This window comes from Arvicanthis niloticus, chromosome 3 (assembly GCF_011762505.2).
Source record: "Arvicanthis niloticus isolate mArvNil1 chromosome 3, mArvNil1.pat.X, whole genome shotgun sequence".
Classification (NCBI taxonomy): Eukaryota; Metazoa; Chordata; class Mammalia; order Rodentia; family Muridae; genus Arvicanthis; species Arvicanthis niloticus.
The window spans coordinates 112,283,319-112,303,616 of NC_047660.1; the positions used below are offsets into that span (position 1 = coordinate 112,283,319).

At 38.1% G+C, this 20,298-nt stretch overlaps 1 protein-coding gene across 1 annotated transcript in view; it reads left to right on the plus strand.

The window, feature by feature from the left end:
* The window catches only part of Abca12 (ATP binding cassette subfamily A member 12), a 165,416-nt gene that overhangs the window by 129,990 nt on the left and 15,128 nt on the right, over positions 1 to 20,298 (plus strand). Inside the window, exons 32-44 of the mRNA XM_034498585.2 lie at positions 93 to 329; positions 1,203 to 1,353; positions 3,576 to 3,828; positions 4,319 to 4,405; positions 5,447 to 5,540; positions 7,857 to 7,984; positions 9,656 to 9,743; positions 11,283 to 11,388; positions 15,325 to 15,379; positions 15,954 to 16,131; positions 17,589 to 17,704; positions 18,687 to 18,846; positions 19,912 to 20,165. Coding sequence (XP_034354476.1) covers positions 93 to 329; positions 1,203 to 1,353; positions 3,576 to 3,828; positions 4,319 to 4,405; positions 5,447 to 5,540; positions 7,857 to 7,984; positions 9,656 to 9,743; positions 11,283 to 11,388; positions 15,325 to 15,379; positions 15,954 to 16,131; positions 17,589 to 17,704; positions 18,687 to 18,846; positions 19,912 to 20,165 — 1,907 coding nt within the window. The remainder of the gene's footprint in view (positions 1 to 92; positions 330 to 1,202; positions 1,354 to 3,575; positions 3,829 to 4,318; positions 4,406 to 5,446; positions 5,541 to 7,856; positions 7,985 to 9,655; positions 9,744 to 11,282; positions 11,389 to 15,324; positions 15,380 to 15,953; positions 16,132 to 17,588; positions 17,705 to 18,686; positions 18,847 to 19,911; positions 20,166 to 20,298) is intronic.

Genomic DNA, 20,298 nt, shown 5'->3' on the forward strand with positions numbered 1-20,298 from the left:
TTGTAAGTCTCTATGTGGGACTTGGGATGGCTGGAGGGATGGCGTGTGGTCTGACTCAGGAGAGCTTGCATAACTTTCCATTTTGTCCACAGAGTCCAAATCTAGACACAAATGCAATCTGTGACACAGTGGCCGTGACAGCAATGATCCAGTCACACCTCCCTGAAGCCTACCTCAAGGAGGATATTGGGGGAGAGCTTGTATATGTTCTCCCTCCATTTAGCACTAAAGTCTCAGGGGCTTACCTGTCGCTCCTGAGAGCACTGGACAAGGGAATGGGTAAACTCAACATCGGCTGCTATGGCATTTCAGACACCACTGTTGAAGAGGTAGGTGGACATCTCCTTACTGCTTGCCCCATTTATCCATCTGTCTGTCTATCTGTCTGTCTATCTATCTATCTATCTATCTATTCATCCATTCATTATTTATCTTTTTAAAAAAAAATTAGAGTGCTAGAAATTGAGCCCAGCACTGTGAACACAAGGAAGTGCTGTACCTCTGGACTTTGTCCATATCACATTCCTGTGTATGTCCATGTTTGTGTGTGTGTGGAGGTGCAGGTGGATGCAGGAGGTCACACACACTTTTGTCCACATGCCTGAAGTAGTCATGGGACACCACCTAGGGTCATTTCTCTAGAGCTGTCCACTTTGCTTTTGGAAACAATGTTGTTCATTGGCCTAGACTGGTTGGCCAGTGAGCACCACGGATCTGCTTATGTTCACCTTCCCAGTGCTGAAGTTATAAATGCTCACCAAGAATCTGACTTTTGTATGTGGCTTCTAGGAATGGGCCCCCAGTGCTCATGATTCTATACTGAGTGAGCTCTCTCCCTATCCCACCCCCAGCCACCACTACTTTATATATTGCTGCTCATATGACTTTCTCTGCCCTTAGAAAAATATGTGCAGGTGTTTTCTAATTAAAATGTATTTTTAAGTAAATAGGTCACAGAATCACCAAAAGCTTGAAATTCTCAGTACCATTCTAACAGAAGATTGATTTCTGAGAAGAAAATATTTTAACACTTTACATCCCAAACATAAGAATGACCATCTTTTATACATAAAAAAAATATTCTCTTAATGTCAGTTGGAAATAGTTGTTCTAATATATGTGATAATAACTCAAAATCAAAACTGAGGTCCTAAGAGATACATATTTTTATGCTAATGAAGTGATATGGCCTCTCTTTCTAGGTCTTCCTGAACTTGACAAAAGATTCACAAAAAGGTGGTAACATGAGTCTGGAGCACTTGACACAGAGAAAAGGAGGGAACCCCAGTGCCAATGGCACCTCAACTCCTGACGACCTGTCCGTGAGCAGCAGCAACTTCACTGACAGAGACGGTACAAACCGAATGTGCAGATTTTGCTTAATTTTTGTTGATGACAGACATAATAGAGGAAATCAGACGTGCAGATTTTTACTCCTTTTGTGGAGTTCAACTTTAAAGTTTCTCTTTAAATTAACAATCCCAATACACACAAGCATCCTTCAACACACAGAATACTCATTACAGAAGATCAAATTCTCACTTTCAAAAGGGAAGCAGCTGTGAAAGCGAGATGAACCTGGGGAATACTTGTGACAGGTGATGGGGGCGGGGCTCCCTGTTCATCAGAAATGCTTCTTTGGATGTCACTGTCTGTGATTTCAGAGGTGTGCTTCACAAGTTACGACTCTTCCTGCAATCAGGGCTGTGCAGGGATAGACATGGTTATTTAGTCAGGAGCACCCTATCATTTGGTGCATATATGAGGGAACAAAATCATCCAAAATTAAGTTGTGTGGTTTTTTTTTTTTTTTTTAAATCATCCCTCACTAGGAGAGGTGAGGTCTAGCCTCTAGCTTTCCTAACTCTGATTCACTTGAGGGGCAAAAGAATCCCTTTGTTTGGGGTAAAGCCTATGCTTTGACTAGGTTAGACCTGTGTATATTCAAATGCTTCACCCTCAACTCTTCACATAGGATATATTTGAAAAAAAAAAAAAGAAAGAAACACCGAATTTTTGATATAACATTGAGAGGTTAAGTTATTTTAAAAGCAGCTTTTATTGTCACCTGGTCTCCTTCTGACAGTTCATTTCTACCCTGGAAATACGATTTACTTAAGAAAGCATGTAGTAAAATGATATATGAATTATGGAATAGTCATTTCAACCGTTTGGCTAAAGTGGGAACCATCTCTAGGAACAGAACTTTTAATTAAACATTTGCCTGTCTCGAAGACTCAGAAAAGATCGTCTCTGATGTTTGCATAACTCTAGAATTGGAGTCTCATCTGTCCTCTGTCGAGTTTCTTGTTTATCAACTGTTGGGGAATCAAACTGTGGAATCTGAGGAACTGGGGGCTTTGATTGGAAAGCGGTCATTTGCTTCTATGTATTTGCCCCTGCCTTTCCCCCATAATTTGAAGTTATTCTTCATTTAGAATGTTCCCCTCATTGACATTATCTTTGAGGCAGCCCATTGACTGCATTTTGACACACCTGTAAGTCATCCGCACGTAATTTCTCAAGGAACAGAAAAATATGCTAATTAACTCAAAATATTCAGCTCCTTGTACAATTCCCCGTTGCAGAGAGATGAGTTTGCATTTAAACGTGTTCCCTCTGTTTAATTGGAATTCATTTTAAATTGAGCAGCTTTGTATTTTTTCCCTTATCAGCTAAATGGAGATCATGATTTTTGAGCTGCATGATTCGTGATGGAGAATTTTAAATGCACATAGCATTGACCGATACCATTGTCGTATCACGTGTAACAATGTGTGGTGGCAGGCCTCTGATGAGGATGCTATATTTGAAGCCACCTCTGGGGGAAGCTGCTGAGATAGTCACCATGGCTTCCATGGGTCTCAAAGGCAACGGAGATTTTCTTAAGCCTTGGAGAGCATTTCAGAGAGGGGGTGCAAAGTAGACAAGTTTTCAGTGGTTCGCTTATGGAAATTGAATGTGGAGTCTTGAAAGGCCATAATCATTTCTAATTTCCAAAGACAGTGTATGAATATGTGGTTGAATTAGAATTATATCTTGGAGAAGCTTTCCTTTTCCTACACTTCGAGTAAGTTCTTTGGATTTCATATTAGAAATTGAAACATCAAAATTCATAGTCTGTGCTAGGAACCAGTTTTTATACTGGGCTGATGTTTTAGTTATATTATTTGAATTTGGTCTTGATGAGACTATTTTCTATATATTAAAAATTAGTGATTACATATTGGGTCTGCATTGGAACATTGGCATAGGGGACAGGGCTCATTTGCAAAATTCAGAATCCTTAATTTTTCCCAGTAAGCTTACTATACATATGTATTACAACTGGTGCTAGTGAATCACGATTTTCCTAACACTCTTAAATTCAGCTATATATGAAGCACACATTGGGGTCCCCTATTTAGGGCAATTTTAGAAGTGGATTGCAGAGGCTTCAGTCTGAATATAGAAAACAGAAGCTTCTTCCATCCATGTTACATGATACCTAATTCACCCGCAGTTTGTGAAGCTGTATTATGACTTGATTTATGGAGGTTTCCTGGAACTGCACTAAATCTCTTTCCCTTACTCAGACAAAGTCCTGACAAGAAGCGAGAAGCTGGATGGCTTTGGACTATTACTGAAGAAGATAATGGCTATTCTCATCAAGAGGTTCCACCACACCCGCAGGAACTGGAAAGGTCTGATTGCTCAGGTGGTCCTCCCCATCGTCTTCGTAGCCACTGCCATGGGCCTCGGCACACTGAGGGATTCCAGCAACAGTTACCCCGAGATCATGATCTCTCCATCCATTTATGGCAACTCTGAACAGACAGCCTTCTACGCGTGAGTTATGTTCTAACAAGATCAGTTCCACAATGATTCCTTGGTTGGTGGAGAAAAATATAGAATTTGGGAGCTACAGCACTTAATTCTGCTAAAGAAATGGGCTACTTCTGTGCCTAACAAATAACTTAAGAAGGTTTACACACATCTACAAATAAAGTCAGAGTGATGTTTACTTTTAACAGTTAGACTTAAACTACATGTGATGGCTAAATTCATGTCATAGGAGAACATCAGGGCAGCAAAGCATGCATCTTCTAAAGATTTGTAAGCCTATAGGGAGGGTATACATCAGGGCTGCCATTCATATCAAGCATATGTGTAGGCCTGGAGTTGACAGCCTAAAAGAAAGGGAGGAGACAGGTGGAGGCAGAGAAGTAGAAATGGAGGGAGGAAGTGGAAAAAAAGTTTTGTAGATAGCATAATTCATATCTTAGGGTCATTAGTGAATGTGTGTTTACTAATGAGTCCCTGTTGTTTGTTATTGCAGGAATTTTGACCCAAGCACCAATGGCCTGGTCTCAGCTCTATGGAATTTCCCTGGCATTGACAATGTGTGTTTGAATACTAGTGACTGGTAAGTTCTCCTCCTTTCTTCTTCCCAGCATTCTAGTTTGCATGAGTGTGTGTAGGAATACATAAAGTAAATGTGCACAACTTTGCTGGAAAAGGATAATATCTATAGAAAGTCTGTATCTAATAGATTCTTACCTCTTTCTTTTTACTTTTTTTGACAGGTACTATACCATAATAATAAACATTAGATTCCTTACATTTGCTCACCTCTTATATTGTTATATTTTACAATCACAACATTAGAATTACATTGTTAATCCCATTTTATTATTTTTAAAGAACTGTTTATTTTTTTATTTTATGTATGTGTGTATGTATTTTGTGTATGTGTGAGTATGTGCTTGCTTGTATGTGCACCACATGCACACCTTGTGTCCATAGAGGCCAGAAGAGAGTATCGGATCTGGAACTGGAGTTACAAGTGGTTATGAGCCACAAATGTGGATGCTGGGAACCAAATTCAGGTCATCTACAAAAACAGCAAGTTCTCCACTGAGCTCTGATGAAGAAAGTAGGGGCCATAGGGACTAATGTATATGTTTAAGGAAGTCAAAATTGTATGATGCATAGGTAACCTGAGACCTAAAGCTTCTGACTCTAACACACACACACACACACACACACACACACACACACATATATATATTCTTTTATTACATATAATATATATAGCAGAGCTTATTTAAACTTTCTAGATAGTACATCACATGTATTAACGTGACTCTAGTGCATCAGCCAAGTGGATGAGAAGCATGAAACTGAACAAAGGGAGTACCCAGCCTCATCCTGCCACTGAGAGAAACTTCCCTGAGCTTTGATTCAACTTTGTTATAGTCACTTGATATTTCCCTGTAATTCTCACCACCGCTAAATGCCAAACAAAGCCACTAGTGCAATGCATAATCAGCTTATGAAATATTATACCCTGTTCTATACACCTAAATTGAATACCAACTACTTATTTATATGTTCCCACACAAGAATGAGAACATGCATATGAACATACACACATACCTCACTTCGGTATCATTTTTTTTAATAGGCAGTGTTTAAAAAAAGACGATCTGGGAACGTGGAACACAAGTGGAGAAGCTATCGACAACTTTGGTGTTTGCTCCTGTTCAGACAATGTCCAGGTAAAAGAGAATTCAGTTTCAGTAAAGTAGAAAAAAAAAAAAAGAGAAGAGAATAAATAGCAAAACTTGACAGATCTATCCAGGTTACCAAAGAGTCAGTATAATTTCATTTTATGGAAGCTAGTAGCTCAAAAGATATGGGCCTGGGCACTCAAAAAATATTGACTTTGAACTTCAGGTCACTGTTTTAAATCTGACTCAAGACAAATTTCCAGTGGTAGAAGATGGCCTTTGTGGAAACCAACTGAAAATGAATCTTTGGTTTCAATTCTGTTCTAGTTGGAAAGCTCAGTTCCACAGCACAAAGGTGACTGTTAACTGTCGTATTTGAGAATATAGTAAGCACGCTACCCAGGCAGTGAGCTGGGAAGTTGGTTACCTGTAAGTCTAGAAAGGAATACCATGGGCTCCCAAGCACTGCCTAGAAAGGATTGGATCAACATTAATTTCCTGATAATATTAAAATGTATCCCATAGGTACTTTATTTTATGCATGCAGATCTTCATTTTCTAAGCTATCAACTCTCTAAACTCTTAGTACAACATACCCAACTAGGCGAGTTCAAGATTTCCATTTGAGTCACTACATATGTATCACACACATCCCATGTATCAGAGCAAGCATCCTAGAGCAGAGAACATTTCAAAAATTTTAAATAAAATTTTTATTGAAGAAAAGTCACTATTGGGTTTCTAAGGATCAGCAACCTCTTCTCTCATGCAGGAAGAGTCTAGCAATGCTTTCTTCAAGTGTCATATTGTTGTCCTCGATCTCAGTACAATATTTTACAATAAAAACATTTCCAGAGTGCACAGCCTGTTTTGGAGTTCCAATGCAAGATAGTTATTAACTATAAGAACTAGGGTCCAACAAAAATCTTTTTCAATTTTTAAATGTTAGTCTAACCTACTATTTAGAGTTTTTACTCCCTTGTCTAAGTTAACAACAATAATAACAACAACAAAAACCCTTATTATTTTGTGTGTTAGCTAAATAAATAAATAAATGGCTAAAACTACATCTATGGTCTTTGGGGGGTGGTAGAAATTTGCAGGGAGTTCAAACTTGTGATTTGAACTGATGGGCTCCTCTTCTTAGTTGCTAATTATGTGGGTGTGTTCAATCTGTCAAACTTCATCAAGCAGTGCCTTTATAATACATGTGGTTATTTTTTACATATAATGCAATTTGATTAAAAAAAAACCCTTCAGAGCTATACTGGGTATATGGAGACAGCTTCTTCTGATTAATTGGGAAGCCAATGCTATTCAGAAATGTCATCTCTAGGTAGATGCCGCTGCGTGGTCAGTGAAATTCCCTCTTGAGATTTTAGAGCAGTCTGCAACTTGATACAGCTCACATGTGCTGTGAGCCTCTGGCTCTGGGGCTGGGTGTGAGTGAGCAATGGAAGGAAGAGGTGAATTGTGCTAGGCTTTCCCCAGACTAGATATCATGGCAATGAGCTTTAGGATCCAAAGAAGAGCTAGGTTGTTGTTACTCTGGTTGAGTGTAAAAAATAAGTGTGTGAACATAAGCGTCTGAAGTTGGGCGGAGTGCACAGAGCTGTAATTTTTGTACAAGCAAGGGGATCAGAAGTTCAGTGGAATTCCTCAGCTACATAGTAAGCTTGAAGCCAGGCTGGGCTAGAAACCCTGTCTTAAAATCCCAAAGAATAAATAATCAATAAATAAAAACATAAGCTCTATATGAAGTCTGTTCAGGCAGACACAAATCTCTTGTTACTATATGTGTTAACTTTCTGTAAGCCTAAAATTAGTTCTTAAATAATAAATACACATATACATGTAACTAACATGTAAACATCTAAATGTAAACCAATATATTAGTGAAATCCTTACTCCTAAGTTAGGTAGTGAAAACCAATGTGCTGTGAACTTTCAATTCACTGCTGTCGTTTTGAAGACTTTCCTCTCATAACATTGTTTTTAATTTGAGGCAGATCCCTTTTTGATTCCCTGTAAATTGTTAAGGTATTTGAAATGTTTCTGTTTCCTAATATTCTCCCGAAAGAGCTTACCTTGTCAGAACAATGTAAGATGGTGTATTTGCTAACTTGTACTCTGTTTAGCTTTGGGTGAGTCCTAAACACATATAATTGTTCTACATAAGTGACAGTTGTTCTAATTTCCTGGAAAATAGGCAAGTTGTCTTGTTTCCCAAGGTTCCTGTGAATCAAAGGGCAGTTTGATCACCTCAGCCCATACAGTAATGGGCAAATCAGGGGACACTGACATTGTCTATTTAACTTACAGGGACAGGCAGGAAGAACTTAATTTGATCATTTTATTTTCCAGGAATGCCCTAAATTTAACTATTCTCCACCTCATAGAAGAACTTACTCTTCCCAAGTTATTTATAACCTCACTGGAAAACATATGGAAAATTATCTGATATCAACTGCAAATAATTTTGTACAGAAAAGGTAAAATCTTCTGTTTGTACTGTATTTAATTGATTTCCAGTTTTTATGGTAACAGACTTGCAAATTTGAAACAGTATAAGTAATAGTTGTAAATTCTTTATATAGTGAAATTGATCATTGCTTTGATTTGATTGATTGATGATTGATCTAATCATTGATATGGTAACATAGATACTTTGTGTACATAGTCATATATATAGAAATTTAAGCAATGACTCCAAATTAAGATTCATTTGAGCAAACTAAAAAGTCAGTAGCTTTTTAAGGTCTTTAAATATATTGTTGAATCTGTACTTACTTTTTCTCAAAGCAGTAGACAAGTTATTGACTGGATTGGATTAACTTAAGAGTTTCAAAGCATGACTTTTTTGTGACAGTTGATCTGAGTTACAATAATAATCTCTCAAAATGTAGATTGTGTTTGTGAATGGACAAAATGTCCTGTGTGTGGCAAGGTCATAGGAAGTCATTTGTTAAATGTCCCCCTGAACTTTTGCTGGGATATAAAGCCTGTGAACTTACAGTCATGACTCTCCTCTTCCCACCATCTCTCCTTCATTTCTCAATGTATATAAATTCTTCACATTCACTGCGAGATGTTACATTATAGATAAGCTAAAGAAGACAAAGCACACTTTCTACTCATATATAGCCACTATTAATATTTTGCTATTCTTCTCTCTTGAAATTTCTAATTACAGATATACAAGTAAATAATTTCCATAGACATGGGTTTGGGTAGAAACAAATGTTTTCTATATTCAGAGATACCAGGTATTTAAGAGAAAAAGATTTATTATGAAAAAAATAGTTTAAAAACCCACATTTTTAAAAAGCAATGGTATCATTCACATGTTAAAATTATGTCTCTACACCATCTCATTATAATAACCTCATAGATGAGGGTTATTATTGTATAAATTTCACTGCCCTATTATTTAAGTTGGATCTAATTTGGCAAATATCTAAGTTTGTTCTGAGAACTATTACTTGAATTTTAAAGTCAATTTTTTAAGAAAATCATAAACCGACATGTCAAACTCACATTCAGGCATCTTAGAAGAAAAAAAAAGTAAAGCCAATCAAAAATCTAGGAAATTTTTATTTAGAAGAGAATTAAGTAATTTGAAAAAAAAGATAATAAATTAGATCGTTCTGGTATCAATTACCTGCAAAGAATATTTAAACAGGCGCTATAATGTTGAGTTTGGATATGGAAAGAGGAAAAACTTAGATATACAATTCCTTTTTAGAATGCTCATTGCATATATGTAACTGCTTAACATAGTGTGTCTGTAAAACTGTTAGTTAGGCAAGGTCTTAGGTTGTAGCTCAGGCTGACTTGGAGCTCACAACACTTCTCCTTCCTAAGTTTCCTGAGAGTTCAGATCACAGGCACGAGCCACCCATCCCAGACAGTACATTTGTTCAGGAGACTCTTAGTAATGGTATACACTTGAGTTAAAATATGATTTTTAAAATAAGGACCCATAGAAAAATATCACGTTGTATTTATCTAGTTCTGGATTTATTTATTGTATTAATTTCAGTTTTTTTTTTTTTAAAAAATTTTGGGTGGAAAAGAAAAATAAGCTCCTACTTAAATATTTTAGATAACTTAGGAAGACTTTTACCCTGTAAAACAAATACACATTTTGTTGCTCTATGTAGATATGGAGGTTGGAGTTTTGGGCTGAAATTGACTAACGACCTTCGTTTTGATGTGACAGCTGTTCCTGTCAATAGAACTCTTGCTAAGGTAAATTTGGGACTTTCTTCTGGGAGGTCATATAAACAGGGATATGGAATTTGTATATGTAAACACCTTCATGTGAGAAACATAAAACATATGAAATCAATTCTGCGTGGTGCATACATGTACTCTAAGGAGGCATGTACACAGAGGAGCAAGAACACAGGTGAAAACTCTACACAATGGTGCTTCTTGCAGTAACCAAAATGTAGCTCTAAACACCCATCTGCAGTAGAATAAGAACTTCAGTTCATGCTCATTCTCTCATTCATTCATTCATTCATTCACTCATTTAGTTTTTGTGTGCGGTGGATTCATGTGTGTAATCCCTATGATTTTTTTGTCTCACAATGCCTTTATTTTTCCTGCACTTTCTTTGTTTCTGTATCACAGCCTCTTAGAGAATGGGAATGTGGGCTTTTAACCTTGCTTCTCACCAAACCCGGAATGGTAACAAATCTCATAGAAATAAATAAGTCAACTGGTTTTATTTTTTTTTTCTTCTCCTAAATGGTAGCAATGCTTTGAGACAAGTCAGCCTCTGAGTCAGACACATATGACTGCCCAGATGATAAGCAGCAGTTATAAGGATTTTAGTTGTTTACTTATTTTCAGTCACAGACAATTTTAACATCCTCTGAACATTTCTCTTTGGGTAGTAAGAGACACAGAATCGAGGCGAAAGCAGAGCAATTAATATTCATTTAGTTCATGATTGCACTATGCCAAGCAGCAGCTTCACCTTTTAGAAAAAGAAAATCTCATTCCGTTCTCGCAACATCCCTACGTCGTAGACACTGATCGTCACAAAGCTGTGTGGCAAATAACAATGCTGAAGACTTCAATGTACCCTTTCTTCCCCACACACTGAAATTTTCCTTTCAAAATCAAGGGACTTTCTAATGTGAAATTACCCCTCTCTAAATCAGAATGCAATTTTTAAATTAACACCATTTTAAAAAGCACATTAGTATTTTAAACGCCTTGTTTTTGATGTAGAGGGTAAAGTAACTCACATCCTGAGGGCTACATATAACTAGGAACAGAAAGTTAGTGTGGGGGTGGAGTGGGGGTGGGGTAAAAACTATCAGTTTTGTTGTTAAGGACTCAAGGCTTGTTGTTAAGGACCCAAGGCTTGCGTATTATTAAAAGTCCTTTCTCTACTCCTTTGCTATCCGTTCTTATCAGTGCTGTTAAAAGGCTTCACTCTCAGAATCACTATGGGTTCACTTCGGAGATAACAATGGCTTCTCCAGTTCATTTCAGGTTTTGCCCGTGGAAGCATCTGAAGCAGCTGCTAAGTCAGCTGTTACTCATTCTGTTACTCAGAATAGCCAGCTCCCTAATCTCTACCCACCTGTAAACTGGAAACCCACAGACCCATCTACGATCAACACTCCAGGGGTATCTTATTATCTTCTGAGGTGGACTGAATCACTGGCAAATTGAGATTTTCCTTTAAAAATAAAGTATCCTGTTGGAGGTTTTAAAAGCCTATTTCACTCGAACACAATCCAGATCTTGTCTCCTTTTGAAATTTGACAGGTGTGGTATGATCCAGAAGGCTACCATTCCCTCCCAGCTTACCTCAACAGCCTCAACAACTTCCTCCTGAGAGTTAACATGTCCCAGTACGATGCTGCCCGACACGGTAGGGTTACTATGCAGAGTTGTCTTTAATTATACTCTCTTCTACAGCCTTCCATGTAAACACGCTCCCCATATCTGCTTCCTCTGTTGAGGATGTTTTACAGCATCTAAATTAGGGATCTTCAGAAAGGGTTTGGAAATAGTAACTCCTTCCAGATGGAACATTCCAGATGATACCCTTAACTTCAGATTAATTTAGTTTCCTCATTTATCAAACCAGGATAGATTGTTCTCACAGCTAGTAGTCAAGTCTTGTGGAAAATATTTCAGAGCTATTTATTTGTCTGCAGACAAAAGCTGGCTAATAAATTCATAAGTATTGTTCATAGATCTATATATGCAAAAAAAAATTTATGACAAGTTTTCAGTTCTCACCCGGTAGCCTTGGCTGGCCTGAAACTAATAGACATCCACTTGCCTCTGCCTCCTGAGTGCTGGGCTTAAAGCTGAACACTACCACACTCAGTTATGAAGACAAAACTTTTAAAACACAAAGTTCTACACTGCACCCAAAGTGCTACCACATACTTAGCATATGTGACATGTATGTTATGCAAAAACTACTTCCATTTTGGGTTAACATTACTGTGTGCTTCCAGGCTTTCACTGAGGTGCTAAAGTGGGATTTGAACTCGGAGCTCTCTGAGTCCTACCTGTTCTTTTGCTAATGCTCCAAGCTGTTTATCCAGACTCAGGCAGATCTACTCCAGTTTCATTTCCCCACAGCCCTCCCCATCATTTTTAAATAGGACTGGGATTTAAAGAAAGTTGATTTATTTTTTTCTAACTCAATTACGGTTCATCAGACCATTTCATCTCCTTGAGCCTTGCTCAAATTATTTTTCCATATGATCCTAAAAAAATAAGAGAGAAAAAAAAATGAAATAATACATTTTCTGGCCAGGACCCAGCCTCATAAACAGCCTATTAGGAAGGATAAATGACAAAAACTGTCTTTTATAAAAGCTGACCCTCCCCCCTTTTCTGTCCATTACCCCACCCCCATGCATTCTGGTGTCTGTCTCTGTGCTGATAATCGTGGAAGTAAACAATCATGCCAGACACTCACTCTAACAGCAGAGTCTTCAGACATCTTCTTTTCAGAGGAATCAGTTATTTTATCCAACTGTTTTGGCTTTTTTTTTTTTTTTCCTAGCGGGAGGAGCTTTTAAGAAAATAACAAGATGGATAGTCCTTAGGTATAGCGCATTAATAAAGGACAAAGTCAGAAGTGGTGGTAGGTGAAATGAAATGTTGACTAAAGCCAGATGAGTCTAACCTGGATTGAAATGCTGTTGGGAACCCTTCCATGGGGTGTTTTATTCAGAGCAGAAACATGCATTGTTGTGACAGACAATGAAAGCAGAGAAGCTATAGAAATAGCCAGGGAGATGTAGCAAAGATACAGAGAACAGAAGGATGCCACCTCATCTAAAGGGTTGGCTTCTGGAAACCTGTGTCCTGGTTTCCACCATAATTAGTCTTCATTATTGAGACTAATGTAACTGGAACCACTAGAGACTCCCGCAGGCTTGTTGTAAGGCCTTACCAATGTGTTTTAAGTTACAGAGGATAAAAGAATCTGGCAGCATAAAACTTATGCTGACCCTGAAAGGAAATTTACTATTCAATTTAAAAATAAAGTTTAAATAATATTATATATAAATTAACGAAAGTGTGTCTTCTATTTCTTGTTAATCTGTCTATTCAAACTTACAAAAAATGCCAACATTCTGCCCTCTCTAGGAGATATTTTATTCCTTTCAAAGAAGAAATCTATGTCACTCAAAAATGTGTAATGTTTCAGAATACGTGAGTGGGGTCTCCCATGGAAAGTGAACCTAACCTAGCTGTAAAGGTCAACCTATTTGCCCTCACCACCTCTTCCTCATGATCCTTCATGTGTCTGAAGGCATCTTTGTAGGATTCCGGGTTTTCCTTTAGCTCTAAAATTCATTTCTCTGTAGCTTAATATGCTAATAAAATATTTTAATTAGCTTTCATTTGGCAATGTCAATATCTGTTACATTCATGTGGTTCCCTCTAGTGGTTAACTTCATGTGGAAAATCTGTGTTCTTCCCAGAGAATATTGGTTTGCACATTTTCTCGGGCAAATGTTACACGGCTATGTGCTCCTCCCATTCTTTGTTGCTTCAGCAGCAATGGCCACGGGAAGCATCTCATTTTAGCTTGATATCTATAGGGACCACAGAAAAATGCCTACTTTTGATGTAGGTTCCATGTAAGGACAATACTACTTGAAAATTTAGTTGATTTGCTTTAATAAACATCCATTGATCAGTCATGCACTTAAGACATGGTGTTGGATGCTGTAGAGGCTGTGGAGAGACGTATGATACAGGAGTTTAGTTCTGATACATTACGACATCTTTCAGTAGATACTCATGGAAATTCCCTATTCCACAGCATTTTGGTGAGTCGATAAACCATATTTTCCATTAGTTAAGTAAAAATATTTCTTGATTTTTAAAAAATCAAGTATAAAAGAAAGTATAAAGAAAAGACAAACATCCCCATTTCCATTATAATTTATCAGACATTACAAAGGGCCCAGAGAAAAATAGACCCTTGGTTTAAAAAACAAAGCAAAATACTGAAGAACCTGGTGGTAAATACCTTTGATTCTAGTACTCAGAAGAGAGGCAAAGACAGGTGCATCTGTGTAGGTTTAAGGCCATCCTGATCTACATGGTGAGTTCTAAGCCAGCCTGGTCTTGATGGTGAGTTCCAGGCGACCAGAGAAGCACAGTGAGAACTTGTTTAAGATGAATGAATGAATGAATGAATGAATGAATAAAAACAGAATAGAGATCATTAATCTTCACAGAAAATAAGAGAAGTAAATTCCCCTACAATGTGATTAAAAACTGAGGTCAAAGTGGATTTTTGTTGTTGTTGTTTTCTTTGTTTTGTTTTTAACTGTTTATTTTCTTCAACATGCCATTTGTCTTAGTTAGGGTTACTGTTGCTGTGATGAAGCACCGTGACCAAAGCAACTCAGAAAAGCGTGTCTTTGACTTACACTTTCATATTACTGTTCATCACTGAAAGAAGTCAGAACAGGAACACAAACACGGCAGGAATCTTGAGGCCAGAGCTGATGCACAGACCATGAAGGAGTGCTGCTTACTAGCTTGCTTTTCTTATAGAACCCAGGACCACCAGCCCAGGGTTGGCCCCACCTACAATGAATTGGGTCCTCCCACATCAGTCACTAACTAAGAAACTGCCTTGCAAGCTTGCCTATAGTCCAATCCTATGGAGGTCGCTGTGGAATTAAGTGACTACTAATTAAGTGTGGGTGCATGAGAAGCTCTTGGGCTTCCTGAGTTTTGATGGATATGCAATATTGATGTTTCCAGTCCCTACTCTGGTAGGACTTTCAAACAATAAGCATCTTAGACATAGTAAAAGAGATAGGACCATGTTCTTACATGACCATGTTTCCTGATCATTGTCATTAACTCAGAAAGGAGGGTTAGAATGGTGTGTGATCTTCAGAGAGGCTTATATAATTGATGCCCATTTGAGTTGTTTATTTAAATGTATTCTAATTCTGACGTACAGCTGAGATGCAAATAGGAATGACTAGGCAGAAGAAAGTTAGAAGCAATCATTTGAATGTACTCCAGAGTATGGCATGTACCACATAAGAAGTAGATGTTCTTAGATCTTTCCAGGATATTCTACACACAAGTAGACATTGTTTATTTTCTTCTTAAGAGAAGACCAGTACTCACAAGAATTTGATGGAATTAAGGGTGGGGAAAGCGTTATCCTTTAAATAAGAATCTTTGAAGTACAATTCTTTGGCTAATCTTGTAAGAACCAAAGCATTGTGTATTATTCATGTAAAACTTGCTGCTCTTGATTTACTAAACACCATCTAATAGCAGGACTCTCCCTTCTTTCTAGGGATCATCATGTATAGCCATCCTTATCCAGGGGTGCAAGACCAGGAACAAGCCACGTAAGCACATCTCTTTCCTTGACATTACTACCTTCCATTGGCATAGCTGCACTTCTGTAGAATGTGCAATAATTGGAAATTACAGTGGTATCTGAATGGGTGTCAATCTAGAAGGGCTGGTGATATAAGTCACTGACTGGCAGAAAAGGAAGTTTCTGGAAGGGTGTGGAGAGGGCTGCCAAGTAGAGCTTGTCGACTGCAGATTCACTGAGTCTGCTGCTTTTATGAGTCAAGTGCACAAGTGCTTCATCATTTTGACTTCCCTGCATAGCATTTAAGTACTGTTTCTTTGCCCAAGATCTATGTATCCTTTGTATGCACTCTGTAACCCTTGGAGACCGAGGCTTTTCTATCACGCATCCCTAGCCAATTCAGATGCACTAGCGATACATTTATTCCAGGGTCACAGAAGAGTCATGTCGAAGATAGTATCTGACTGCCTTGCAGGAAGCCTTATCTGTGTCACAGCCAGCTCTTGTACTGCTTTGTTGATGGTTTTAGTCATGAATCTTCCTGAAAGGAAAGGAGTTCCAAAAACTTATGTGTACTTTCCTCTCCCTATTGCTCATGATAGAATCAGCAGTTTAATCGACATTTTAGTGGCGCTGTCCATCCTGATGGGCTACTCTGTCACCACTGCCAGCTTTGTCACCTACATTGTCAGGGAGCATCAGACCAAAGCCAAGCAGTTGCAGCACATTTCTGGCATCGGTGTGACATGCTACTGGGTGACGAATTTCATCTATGACATGGTGAGTAACTTTTGTCATTGTAAGAAAGGCAGGACCAATTTGAGTAGAAGTTTATCAGCTTCGTATTCAAGAGCTATTTGCGCTAATTATTCAAATTATTACTGCAAGGAAAAAAATTAAGAAAAGCCAATTGAATCGAGCTTATATCATCTGATGGTTGGAGGGAAAAAGACACCTACTTTCCTTATCTCGGTAATATCAGATTCTTAGAGTGCACATCAACATACAGATTCCTGGGCCTCTCTCCAGGTCTATTAAATCTGTGTCTTGAGAAATGGAGTGTAGAAAGTATGCATTTCAAACAAGATCCCCCAGGTGATTTTTAAGCACATTGAAGTCTGAGAACCACTACTGTGGCAAAATAGAAGCTTAACAGCATTACCCCGTAGTGCCAGATAATCAAGCTTATAAAAATTTAATCAACTAATAGTGAAAAAATCAAAGTAGTAGCTCCCGCTGAATGACACACTAGAGAAGATTAGCAGGGACAAGGAGGGATGTATTTCATTGACAGCGCTCTCCGTTATGTAAAGTGGTCCCCAAGTTCAGATGATCATTCTTGACTCCAAATGTACCAGCGTTGGCCAAGAGCCCAGATGAGTATGCATTTGCCTGTGATTGCAGCGATTGTCTGAGTTGTTGTCAAGATCATTGGCTTGAAGAGTTGGAGAGTAATTAACCACAGATCCATTTTGCTAATGCATCCAGTGAGGTCTGAAATGTACCCGTTGTAGAAGCCAAGTCTAAAAGAATGCTAATGACCGCTCTGTACTTCACATGAGCTTAAATGTTAAGGAAGCTTCAATGCGTTCTTCTATGAAGGTTCTACTCAGTACTGAGATTCTGTTATCAGGACTACTGGTGCTCGGGTGCCATTCACACCACCCTTAAGTTGAACCACCTCCACTCCACTGCATGCATCTTGCTGCAATCTCTTAAGCCTCTAGTATTTTTGCTTGTGAACAATACTGAGGTTTTCGTTCAGATACCTGTGATTTCAAGAACGTGTGAGAACGGTTGCCCTGCTGTTTTGCACGGAATGCCTGACACTGATAACCAAGTCTCAGAAAGCAGCCGTGTGAGAGAGTAGCCGCATCCAAAATGAAATCAATACTTTGAGGACTGACTCTAATACCAAGAAACCTGGCTTTCTTATCTTTCTCCCAGAACCCTTGTCACCGAATGAGCCCAAGTCTTAAGCCTTGAGGCAGGAACACCAGGGATTTCTTGTGTATCTATATAGATTGAAATTGCCTTGACTTCATATTGGAGAAGACAAATTCTAAAGTGAGATCAATGTAAAATGAGCTGAATGTTACAAGCAACAGGAAGATAAATAAAAATTTATTCCCTCAGAATTTTTCCAGGTCAATTTATTGCAGGGTTAAATAAGGTGGGTTATTGATTTTAAAAGAATGCCCACCATATACTAAATGTTGTTTTGTCTATATCTATAGGTCTTCTATTTGGTTCCTGTAGCATTTTCAATTGGTGTCATCGCAATTTTTAAGCTCCCTGCCTTCTACAGTGGAAATAATCTAGGCGCTGTATCCCTCCTACTTTTGCTGTTTGGGTAAGCAGCTGACTAAGCAACAAGAAAAGAATTAACAAAACTAAGCACTCCTAGACACAAATAGGACCTTAGTCTCATTAATTAATTTACAATTGTCTTGGGGCCATTTAACATAAGTGATGACTAATGTATTACACTTGCTAGTCCACGGTCTGCAATATACCACACTTCTGAAAATTAATGTTGTCATCACTAACAGGCACTTACTGGGTATCATTCATTGTACCAACTTACACACATAATCTAAAGTATATAAAATGGATATTTTAGAATGACCAGAAAAGTATGAATATGTGTGGGTATATGTATTGACAAAGTACATGACTATATGTGGCTTTAGAGGGTGCATGTAAAAATGTATGTCTATTTTCATTTGTCTTTTCAAGATGGGTAAGGGTATAATTACTGTTGTTTCTATGTTAGAGTAATACAGGTTGCATGATGTAATTGACATTCAGTGTAAAACTTGATTCTATTACAAAGGCATGGGTAGAATCAATTGAAAGTGAGACAACTAGAGGGCTTTCTGTTTCTAGATCTATTTAAAACTAAAGTTGCTCATCTTTGCCTAACCTAGGCCACCAGTCTTTTACCCAGAGCTTATGAGCGACCTGCTACAATGTCATTATCTTTCCTTAGTTTTAAATGATAAGATTTATTCAGTTTTAACTCCTATTTCTGAGCAGCGGAAGTCTTGCCTGGACAGAGTAACATTATACCTTGCAGGGGATGAGTCTGGAGTTATGATGACAGAGAAACTATATGGGTTTCCTAACAGAGAGGTTTCTTGCTGTCATTTAAAAAATATCCTTTGAGACTCTTTTGTCAAAATGAGGAATGAAATATAGACTTGGCTTCAGGACTTGGCCACTCACCTCTCATGTTTACTGTTCCCTGGGAAACCCATCCGAACTTTATTTGATTGTTTGTAGACTAGAATAACTAAGGTGTAATTTTAATTTTTAGTATTATTGTCCTACAGCTACGCAACATTTTCTTGGATGTACCTGCTGGCTGGCCTCTTCCATGAAACAGGAATGGCCTTCATCACTTATGTGTGTGTCAACCTGTTCTTTGGCATCAATTCCATTGTTTCCCTGTCGGTGGTATACTTTCTTTCCAAGGAAAAGCCTAATGATCCGGTAAGGTCTTTTATTCATTACTTAAACTTCAGTGAATGAACCAGAAGCCTAACGTGTTTCATGTGGAAAGATTTCCTCTACTCTGTATTTAAGTAGAAAAGACTATCATTTGATTTTTATTCAATTTAGAAAAGGACAAAGTATAGCTTTAAAAGAAATTAAGCTCCAGATAGGTTAATATTTATCATTTTATTTACTGAATGCCAGTAATACTGACTATTGCTAGGTCTTGAGTGAAATGATGAAAATGAAATCAGATAGATTGTATGGTACCAACTGGTCAGCTAAACATTTTACTCATTAATAAATAACTAAGGTGCAATGGTGGCAAGAATGGATTATGTATATGGCTTTGGGTTAGGATTCATTTGAACACTCATAGAGGAAAAAAATTTCCTTTCAATCATGTATTGGAATCTAACCTCATTGTAAGCATCACTCACCATTCAGAACTAACAATTATGATCAGTGAAAGAAAAGCTTTAACAGTCCTGGGCAATTGAATGCAAAAGAATAGAGGGGAAATGAAGTGAGGTGAGGGATAGGCAAGGTCACTTCAGGAAGAAAAAGGGAAAACCGTAAGGTGGAAGCCGTTGGCCTAAGTGTGAATAACGGGAAAATGGGCCGTTTCTGCCTCTTTGATACCTGTTATCTCTCCTTCCATCTCATTTCACAACGTCTTTCCCTTCCCTGGTTGAGATTCCTAAGGTCAGAAGGTTTACTTAGTCCTCTCTCAGAAACCCACTGGTACTGCTATGGATCCCAGCATTCGAGCCAAGCTTACCTCTCTCTCTGAATCTAAGCTACATCTAGAAGTGATTTTTGTCTCCAGAATTGGACCGGATACCTTGGGCCACTTTGAGAAAAACATTCTTTTTACTTGCATTTCCATGATAAATTCTGCCATACTGTCATTTGTGTAGCAAATACAATATGAGATTGCAGCATACATGTGAAATAATTGCCAATCTGCAGAGGCTTCTCCATCTGTCTTCATCCAGTTTTAAATGTTTTGTCAATTAGTTGGAATCCTAAAACTACATTTTGTTATTTTTCTTGTTTCAGACTCTAGAACTTATTTCTGAAACCCTCAAGCGAATTTTCCTCATCTTCCCCCAATTCTGTTTTGGCTATGGTTTGATTGAACTCTCTCAGCAACAGGCAGTCCTGGATTTCTTAAAAGCCTATGGTGTGGATTATCCAAGTGAGACCTTTGAAATGGATAAGCTGGGAGCAATGTTTGTGGCCTTGGTTTCTCAGGGCACCATGTTTTTCTTGTTGCGACTCCTCATCAATGAGTGGCTGATAAAGAAGCTCAGGTAAGCCAGATGAGAACCGCATTTCCCCTCCATGATGTCTGAGTCAGAAGATTCGGGGATGAGCAATAATCTTGGCGTTTCCTCTAGTGACACTAGAAAGTCTACCCTAGAACCTTTTAAAACATGGTAGCGT